The sequence below is a fragment of the Thermobia domestica genome, chromosome 14 (assembly GCF_964235325.1).
Source record: "Thermobia domestica chromosome 14, izTheDome1.hap1.1, whole genome shotgun sequence".
In the NCBI taxonomy this organism is placed as follows: Eukaryota; Metazoa; Arthropoda; class Insecta; order Zygentoma; family Lepismatidae; genus Thermobia; species Thermobia domestica.
The window spans coordinates 32,750,209-32,761,345 of NC_137467.1; the positions used below are offsets into that span (position 1 = coordinate 32,750,209).

The 11,137-nt window shown below is 36.0% G+C and overlaps 1 protein-coding gene across 1 annotated transcript; it reads right to left on the reverse strand.

Annotated features, from left to right (window-relative positions):
- Positions 1-2,309: 2,309 nt before the first annotated feature.
- On the reverse strand, positions 2,310-2,831 carry LOC145669768 (protein GVQW3-like). Its single transcript, XM_081738106.1, has one exon. The coding sequence runs from the start codon at positions 2,829-2,831 to the stop codon at positions 2,310-2,312; it is 522 nt and encodes a 173-aa protein (XP_081594232.1).
- Positions 2,832-11,137: the final 8,306 nt, after the last annotated feature.

An 11,137-nucleotide genomic window follows, 5' to 3' on the forward strand; every position in this document is an offset into this window, starting at 1 on the left:
TAAAGGAGAGGTAATCGAAAGCAGCATTATTTTAAGCAGCATTATTTCAAGAAACGTTCAGTATTTTACCGATCAGTGTACAACTAACATTCTTCAATTAACGAATCAGCAATTTATTACCATTTATTTCCCCCCTAAATGTCGCTTAGTGCAATCTCACTATGACACCGTGTGCCTTAATGCATTAATACATTTGAATGAATGTCGTTTGAAACATTGACTTGTTAAAAAAGTTGTAAGTAAAATGAATTAAGCGGCAAAATAAGTGAATATATTGAAGCTATTATATACGTCACTGTTCTATTTGACGGAGCTTGTTTAATTATATTAGCTGTATTTTTCTTACGAAAATAGTCTAGAAAACAAAAAAAGTTATACAAGAAAAACCATCAAAATCTCAGTTTTTCTGCTCTCCTGTAAAATTTTCAAAATGTTGCTTACTGCATTAATGCCGGAAAGGGACGATACGATTCGGTATTGAATCCATTATCTGACAAATTAAACGCGAATGAGGATTATAAACCATCCTCGTCCTTTACAATTCAGTGTTGTGTTCCTATACTACACTTGTCGAGGCCCATATCCACGAAGATCTAGGGGTCTGGCTCTCCAAAATTTTTACTGCTCCCCTAAAGTTTCACGGTACGCTTCAAATGAACTATAATATGGTCGACCAGATTTCAGAAATTTTTCCTGTGGGATCTAATATATACTATTGTGAGATCTAATAAATATATACTATTGTGGGATCTAATAAATATATACTATTGTGGGATCTAATAAATATATACTATTGTGAGATCTAATAAATATATACTATTGTGGGATCTAACAAATATATACTATTGTGGGATCTAATAAATATATACTATTGTGAGATCTAATAAATATATACTATGGTGAGATCTAATAAATATATACTATTGTGGGATCTAATAAATATATACTATTGTGAGATCTAATAAATATATACTATTGTGGGATCTAATAAATATATACTATTGTGAGATCTAATAAATATATACTATTGTGGGATCTAATAAATATATACTATTGTGAGATCTAATAAATATATACTATTGTGGGATCTAATAAATATATACTATTTTGAGATTTAATAAATATATACTATTGTGAGATCTAATAAATATATACTATTGTGGGATCTAACAAATATATACTATTGTGGGATCTAATAAATATATACTATTGTGAGATCTAATAAATATATACTATTGTGGGATCTAATAAATATATACTATTGTGAGATCTAATAAATATATACTATTGTGGGATCTAATAAATATATACTATTTTGAGATTTAATAAATATATACTATTGTGAGATCTAATAAATATATACTATTGTGGGATCTAACAAATATATACTATTGTGGGATCTAATAAATATATACTATTGTGAGATCTAATAAATATATACTATTGTGAGATCTAATAGATATATACTATTGTGGGATCTAACAAATATATACTATTGTGGGATCTAATAAATATATACTATTGTGAGATCTAATAAATATATACTATTGTGAGATCTAATAAATATATACTATTGTGGGATCTAATAAATATATACTATTGTGAGATCTAATAAATATATACTATTGTGGGATCTAATAAATATATACTATTGTGAGATCTAATAAATATATACTATTGTGGGATCTAATAAATATATACTATTGTGAGATCTAATAAATATATACTATTGTGGGATCTAATAAATATATACTATTGTGAGATACACGCTATGAAAGGTAAACTGTCATAATGTTATTCATACATTTTCCCAAATATTCCGTGTGAGCACGTCGCTTAACACAGCGCACATCAAGCCGATAGTATTTCTTCTGACAGATATTTTGTAACATGTTGCTCTCAATATCAACAATTCACTTTATGTTCTCTTCTGACCCTTAGCGGTAGGAAGTGGAAACACTGAATAGAAACCAAGGTTGAAAGTGTAGGGGAACGCGAAGGGAAGTCGTTCCCCGACTTCCGGAAAATATCTATGGAGTACCTCCACTTCCTAAAAATTTACAATGGGCAAAAGAAATCATATGTGGCGTACGTACAAACGTATGTTACATGTGTAAATCCTGTAGTTTTTGAACTTAACGTACAGCAAACATATACGAGGGGGGACCCAAAAAAAACGGGAAATTCGTCGTAACTTCTTTATTTCTCAATATTTTTACACCAAATTTTCATCACCTTCAAAGTATTGTCCATAGACCGCAATGCGTTTCTGCAAACGATCCTTCCATTGTTCAAAACAGTTTTAAAAATCACTTATCGGGATCTTCTTTATGACCTCCAGCGATTTTTGTTTTACCTCCTCCACAGTGGCAAAACCTCCTCCACTGGCTTGATTGCTGCTTTGATTCGGGGTCATAGCCATAGCACCACGATTCATCATCAGTAATCACCTTGGCAAAAAAGTCAGGGTCCTCTTTGAGCTGATTTTGAAGTTCAACACATGCCTCAAGTCGACGCTCATTTTGCTCGTCTGTGAGAAGGCGAGGGACAAATTTGGCTGCAACCCTTCTCATCTGCAAATCTTCTGATAAAATCCTCTGAATTGAACTCCACGATATTTCAGACATCTCACAGAGTTGGTTAATGGTTCGGCGACGGTCTTCACGAAGAAGGGCATTGATTTTTTCCACGTTTTCGTCAGTTCTTGCCGTTGAGGGGCGTTCTGAACGGGGTTGGTCTTCAATTGACAGTTCTCCATTTTTAAAACGTGCAAACCACTCGTATACTCTGGTTTTACTTAGGGCAGCATCCCCATAAGCAGTCTTCAGCATTAGAGTAGTTTCCGCGGCCGATTTCCCCAACAGGAAACCAAATTTCACAGTCGCCTCGATAATCTGCCATCACATTTTCGCCGAACTGGAAAAAGTTGGTTTACAAAACAAACTCTCAAGACCGAACCGATGCACTCACAGCGACACAACTTCGCACACTGATGCAGGTGACGTGATCGTAACGGACAATTGGTACAACAATCGGTTCCCCCACTCTCCCTCCCCACTGCAGCACAATTCCCGTTTTTTTTGGGTCCCCCCTCGTAACTGTAAACGCATATTTTATAATACTTTCAGTATAAGTGTTCCATCTACACGGACTTTCTGTATGAAACAATTTGAGGTCTCAGGCTCTTACATACAAACAGATGGATATAACACATACCTGACGAATGTAACGTAGGTATATACATGTAATATGCGGAGGACTGTTAGATGTCACATATGCAGCAATGGCATAATGTAACATCTATGGGCAGTGCTTATGTAGCATATTTATAACGTATACCGATTTCTGTAGTAAGCGGATTCCGTATATTTGTACAATATACTACTCTCCGGATAAGGGATTTTTCTCAGTGTATCCACTGGAGACGGCGTGACGTCATGCATTTCTCTACCTTTTCAGATCTACCCCTGGTGAAAACTAAAACTGAAGTGAATGTTAACTTTTCGGAATGCATGTATCGCAATAACATTGTTTGTTAGATGTCACTAAATACATTTCTGGAATCGGCTCCATCATTTTGACGTACCTTGTTTGTTTTACTTTGTTCGACAATAATCACCTAGCAACTACGAAGCAAAATTATAACCGTGAGAGGGGAAAAAATGCATGCAACGTAGTGAAGGACCCTAATTAGACAACGTTAATGAGAAATGCTTAAACCTAGTTTAATCCGGCTTACAAAATCCGTTGTTGTTACCTCGGTAGGCCTGTCATAACAACACACACACACAAAAGAACCTTGAAGCTCAGGAGGATCTCCAGAGATGGAGGATATTATGCAATTTAATTTAAGTTTTCGATTGGATTATTTCTTAGTTCTCCAGAATTAAAATGATAAAAAAAAAGAGAGAAATAGAATTTCATGTACGTTTTCTGTTTCTGTTATGTAACAGGCTACTTACTTTCTTGTGTTATTCAAATAAAGCTTTATTTTTCCTGCTAGGTGCAGGGGTAAAAGTGAGAAGGAATACGGCAGGACGTCGTTCCCCCACTTCCAAAAAATACTTATGAGGTTGCTTTATTTCCTAACAAATTACAAAGATAGGCATGGGGGTTCAGCGTGACGTCATGCGTCCACCTACTTTTTCAGATCCACTTTTATCCCTGACTAGGCCAGTGGCGGATCCATGGGGCGATCGGGGCGATTGCCCCCTCCAGAATAGGAAACTTTTTTTATTTTATATATATATAAATAAAATACGCCCAGAGTTTGAAACTGTTAAAAGTAGTTTTAAGTAGCAGTATGACAACCCATTGCCCTCCCAGAAGTCGGTCCTGGATCCGCCCCTGGACTAGGCGTATTTGTCTCAAACCGCACCTAGTAACCTAACTCTAATGTCCATTTGTCCTATGAAACCAGTATATTTTTTCTTGAATAAATGCTAATTAATCGGTTTATCTCGAAAACTGTGAAATAACTTCAAGTGGAACAGTTCATTTCTGTACATTTTAGTTTGAATTTTTCATTAAACAATGAATATTTATGGCATGATAAGTAACGAATATTAATAATGAAATTGCTTATTTGATGAACTGAATTTCTTCCGCAGACAAATTCTGTAATAAATGTAAATTTTAGGAAGATTGCCTATAAGAACTCATAGTATACAATTAGTGGTATCCCCAAGGTGAGAAATTTCTGATCTTTTGTCGATTCTTCTAGGGGCGGATCCAGGACGGACTTCTGGGGGACGGTGGGTTGTAATACTGCTACTTAAAGATACTGTTAAAAGCTCGAAATTCTGGGACGGGTTTTATTTATATATATAAAATACGAAAGTTTCCTCTTCTCGGAGGAAGGGGCCGATTTTGCCCCGATCATCCCCTCTGGATCCGCCCCTAGATTCTTCCCTCGAGAGTATGACTAGAACTATCTTTTAAAATTAGAGACGTAATGAGGAACATAAAAACTGTCTCCTCTCCGAGACGAGATGGCATTTTTTTTTTCTGGTCTCGTGTGAAACACTAGTTTACCCAAGTTCACCATGAAGTACTAGATCACCATTAAAATGAAATTAATTGAAATATTTCAGTTTTACGTCCCACGCTTATGCTCTTTACGCTAATTGAGACTATGATTAAGGCAAGTGAATAATGAGAGAAGTATTGGTGGAATGAGAAAGTGGGACGAAACGGGAAAATCCCCAGAAAACACGCAGACAATAAGCAATTAGAACAGTGTAAAATGTTTTAAAGGGTTAATCTGTTAGTAAAGCATGTGTATAGTTCAAGGGCGCCGATTTCTCTGTAAATTTGGGGGGATCCATTCAGATGCAGAAGGTATATATATATATATATATATATATATATATATATATATATATATGAAGATTTTCATTCTAATTATGCCAAATATTTATATTTATAAATACAAAAGGGGGGACCATATGAGCCTTGGGGGCTCCCCCCCGGCCCCCGGATCGGCGAGCTTGGAGTAGCATAGAAACTCCTGTGCAAAAATTAAACTTGAACAGCTTTTCCTAAATGAATACGTTCGTTATTTGCCACATACGCTTCTAATATTAACTTATTAGAAACGCAATGAAACATACTGGCAGTGTATACCACGAAAGGGTTTATTTTCTTACAGTGAACACAAACGTGAAAATTTAAGTTTAAATGTTTAACGTTTCAATAATTGAAGTTTCCACCGCCCTCCATTCCCTACTCATGAATCTAGTGTGGCCATGCCAATTGATTTTTATTATATACAAGGTTTGCTAAAAGCGAGTTTTTTTTCTCAATATTGAAACCGGATGTGGTAGGAGAATTCTTCTACTTCCTGTTTTAATACAGTCAATACAGTCGAGATGGCATATTTTGTTGAATCGCTTAATTTATTGCAGAAAATTATTTCTCTCTATCCCTCACTGTTTTTAATGGATACTGATTAACCTTAAAACGAAAGTGGTTAATTTCTACCACTCTTTTAGAATAGACGGTTAAGACAGAAGATGGTTTGATATTCTTGGAACAGTAAATTGTTTCCAAAAATATACTTTTCGATATCTAAGATACTGGAATCATATATGGGCATTGTAACCAATATGGGCACCTTTCAGTATTTCACAGTGGACGTTTGAGAAAGAGTTTGAGCAATATAGAAATGTTCATTGCGTTCAATACTGAAGAAGAATTAAGTTGACTCTGAACTGGGAACATTGTGACGAGAGCAGAAGTGTGTATTGTGCTGGGTTGGGAGCGCCTGTGAGGTCCATCTAATATTTGGTAAGTACATTTAAATCTATAAAGTTACTATTTAAAGAGATTTTACACAGCAAAGTATCTTAAACTGTATAAACTTCCTTATATATATTAAAATAGAAATGCCACATTTCACGGGATTTTGTTAGGTGTTGTGGTAGAAGCCATTTCTTAAATTACGCAATAGCAATTAATATGGGCACCTATCATAACGATGCACTTCACAGTGTCCGCTTTAATTCCCCAGTGCCCATACCATAGAACATTTTCAGGTTTCTCCATATCTGCCACAGAGTTTGTAGACAAACGATTAGATTAAGGGTTATTTCCGCCCATGACTGTCATTGTGGTTTTATTATTTTTTACCTTACAAATTTCGACTAAAAAAAATTATGTTCAATGAAGATCAATGTTTTGCCTTAACAATGCTAGTAACAACAATAGACCCCCTACCCATAATGTTGTAGCTTATAATATGCTTATAACATTGTTATTGTGCTTCTGACATTGATTACTTTAATGTCAGTGTTTCTCTTATTAAAATAATTTCTCACTTACTAACTAAGTCTTATTTTCACTTATGTAAATTATGCCTTTATTAGATGACCCTGTTCCAAATATGGCCACTTTGTGAGGGTCCAGTTTCAATTTTTTCCTTCTGCAGTGTGTCAATATTTATAACAATTAAATCCTTTATTAGATAGAGGAAGTTTTAAGGAACATTATAAGCTAATTTTGAGAATGATAACTGATTCCTTTTTCTCACACGGACCCAAAATGTCATGGTTCCGGTACATTATTACCATTTTTACTCTACAGGGATCTACATTAAAAACTGTAGTAGCTATTTGGTTTCTGCCATTTCAAAGTTGAACAGAGAGTTGGGAGAAAGTACTGAAATATTCCCTCGAATTAGTAAACAAAATAACATTCTTCGGCACAAGTATCAGCAAGCAGACAGCGGGTGCCGTTTCCGATGAAATACGAGGACGACACGAAGGAATATGAAGGAAACCCCTTCGACTCCTACAAAGGCATTGTCTCCGAAGACTGACTATATAAACGGGTACTTCCGGACAGAACTTATCAGTTGTTAACTGGTCATCCACTAGCTTTGAGCTGCAACGGACAAGAAGTATGCTTACCCATCTCCTAACCAGGGGCGATTCCAGGACCGGCTTCTGGGGAGGCGGTAGGTTATAATACTGCTACTTAGAGCTACTTTTAAGTTTTCCTACCTCTGGGATGGGTTTTATTTATATATATAAAATAAAAAGTTTCCTCTTCTGGGGAGGGGGCGGAATATGGCTCCGATCGGCCCCTTGGATCCGCCCTTGCTCCAAGCTGCAACAGCGAGGAGATTTCACTCTACCTCTGGGATGTAACCAGGCCGGTAGCCAGCCCAAGAATTTAGAGAGGGCTGAGGTTATTAGGGGCGATCCAACCATATAACATTTCATCACCATGAAATAATTCATTTGCAAGCCTACTGAAAATTTTAAGGGGGACACCAAAAATTTAGGGGGCCCCCTAGACACCTCTGGATACGGGCCTGGATGCAGCTGGCAAGAGGTTCTTTTTGAAGCAGCCGCAGAATAATTTTTTACCAGGAAACCGATAAACGTCCGAACTACAACGGAAATGTGGTCCAATTGTAGGGGAAAAAACTTTTAGAATCCTTACCGTGTAGAGTTACGCTTTGACTTCATGGTTATTAATATTTAAAACCGGACGTTGTAGTGAATTTTCATTACTTCCAGCTTTAGTAAAGGGAGTTAAGGGTGGTGAGAAAAGAATTTGTTGGGACTCTTTAATCGATTGGATGAAGCCCCCCGTAACAACATGTTTATTTTAAGATTTTAAATTCTAGACTGTGGATAGGCAAATTTCACCTTGCATATTTTAATAGAAGAGTCAAACTTCATATTTTCCTACAGAGAGTGGGGGCAAATATTAATGGTTGACTCTCCTCGAAAATTTATTAAGCTATGGTACTGATTATAAATAGATGCCACTACAATTCCGTTTCATTATTTTTGGAAGTATTCGTTTTGCGAATTATTAATATTCAGAATTCTTCGACCAAATTCAATAGATGTCTCTTAGCACTGTACATAAAAAACGAAAGAGTTAGAATCAATTACTTGAAGCTAATCCCAGGAAGCATTCATCCAATCAGTAAAAAAGAAAAGACATTCCATTTTATGCTTAAAAATGTGTTCCCAATGAGTATTTGGAGAAAATCAAACTTAAGAGGATGACATTGCTTCCTGGTAAGTAGTGAACTAAATAGAATAAAATTTGGACAAGGAATGACATGCACAGTTTGTTCATGGAAGGATGGAATTACGTGACAATTTTACCCAAAAAGTGTACTATGTGTAGTATGTTGATTTTGTGCTGTAGTGTATGGATAAACACTAAATCTACTTACCTGAGTATGTACCTTAGCCCTCACCTCTTGCACATCTGGAGGTAAGGTAGTGTTAAGGAACAACGTATACTGCGTAGGTTAACTTTATATAATTGCACACACGACAATTCCTCCTGATTTACGTCCGTGGTTACGTACGTTGCTATGACTTTCCATAATAGTAGGATCCGTCCTTCTTAACCTCGCTGTTATACCTTAAAACAACAACTCCTTCGTGGCTAAGCGGTTAGCCTACGCGCCTTTGGCTTTGGAGACCCGATTCGATTCCCGGCAGGAGCTCACGTGTTGCGGATTCCACGTTAATCAGTAGGTTCCGTTTCATATAGCTTTGCTGTTAAAAGGGAGGTTAAACTCAAAACCAACTCAACTCAATTTAAAACACAAGAACCTAAAACACATTAATAAGTTTACATACATTGTAGTAAACTTTGGACTCCTCCGAACAAAAAATTCTGGGTGCGTTCCTGTGAAACGAGAATATATTTCTTAATCTATAGAAAAGTATATTGCTGAATACTTACGATTTGCCCAAGGTAGTGACAATCATACTTGTGTAAATTGAAATGCCTGGCTAAAAAAGAAGATATGAAACATCTTTCGTGCCGAAGAATTTACATCAAGATTTTGTCGGTGTGATACTTTACTAGATCTTCCAGCAAAAATATATTCAGATGCATATTTTTTTCTATGGCTGATGCAATCTCACGCACCATTTAAAGTTTCCAACCTCCTTATCGTTCTCTTTTACCAACTCGTATCCTTAGCGGGGCGTTTCCCAAGAGTATTAAAGTATCACGTCCTACTTTAAGAAACGGCGGAAGAATATTTGAGTTCTCCTCTTCGCAGAAATGGGTGTTTCTTTACTTTTTATTATCTGTTCAATTTCGTTTGCAGAAAATGTAATGGGTTTCACGTTTTATTAGCTTTTCCTTTAAGCTAAAACAGAATAATATCTGTGACTATATTATCTTACATCATATATAGTTTTTTTTTTCTGTGTATTACCAATGTTTGATTTTAGATCACACACACTATTACTTAAAAGCATCCGGAAATGGATGTGTTTCTTTCCAGAGAGTTTGTTTTCCCACCTTAGCATTAAGGTTAAATGGAATTTCAAATACTTTCCATGCTTTTTACTACAGAAAAATATCACTAAGAATTAGGAAAAATTATTTCCCCTATTGTGGCGTAGGAATGAGACTGTCCACGCCATCCAGGGGATTTTTTTTATTGTTGGCATTTCCTGTTTCTCGAAAGTTTCTCAGTGCCTGGAAAATCACTTTCCAGGATGATGCATTAACCCTTTAACGCCCAGCTTTGCATATATGCAAACTTTACTTTGAAATCGTATTGCACCATGTAGTTTCTAGTTCGGACATACAAAAGCAGCTTTGCGTGTCAGCTAAGATACCCTTTCCCTAATGAAATTCTGGGTTTCCCGCTAGATGTCATAGTAAGCCAGCGTTGGTCTCTTTGTATTACTTGCTGCATGCTGAGTTGTCATTATGTCATCTTTGAGCTTTATTTACTCGTTTAGGTGGACAGGTTTTGAACTGTTGATTTTTCTGTGTTAGACAGAAGTGTAATGAGTTCTAAAGTGCAAGTACGTTGACATTCGTCGCGTTTTATTGGTTCTATCTGGCTTAAGTGGACTTGGCAATGTCAACGCGCAACTTTTGAAAAAAACCTATATGTAAACACCATAAAATATCCCATAGACCACATATTATGTGCATTAATTGCTATTTTTTTAAACCCCTTGTTTCCTACACAAAAAACACTCCAAATTTAAAAAAAATATATACTTTGATCAGGAAAAAATGGTTCGTTAAAGAGTTAAGTTATTGAAGTGTTGTATGAATTTTGTTTGTGCTGCAATGATCAAGGCTTGAAAAGCTAAGGATTATCACTGAAACGCGGCAACTTTCCTTGGGGTCTACGACATCATTAAGTACTAGACTCTGCAACAAATAATGATAAAATAAAATAATGATAACATAAAGTTACTTGCATTGGATTTCAAGCAAGGGCGCCGATTTCTCTGTAAATTTGGGGGGCCCATTCAGATGCAGGAGGCATATATATGAGGATTTTAAGACGATTTGTATTCAAATTATGCCAAATATTGTATATTCATAAATACAATAAGGGGCCCCACATGAGCTTTTGGGGACCCGCCCCCAGGATCGGGGCCCTTGCTTTCAAGTAGTGTAGTGCACAAGTATATAAAGTTACTCATGTCCTTTCAAATTACAAGTAAAATGTGTCTTACTATTATAAACCAATCTATATAATTCCATTGCTACAATATTTGAACGTGCATTTTCTGTAGATAGAAATTGATGGATGTCACAAGATTTGATCCGTACGTTTCCACCACTCTCTGAAATTATACAGGTTTGCATTATTGTAATTTTCACGATTTACAATTTTAAT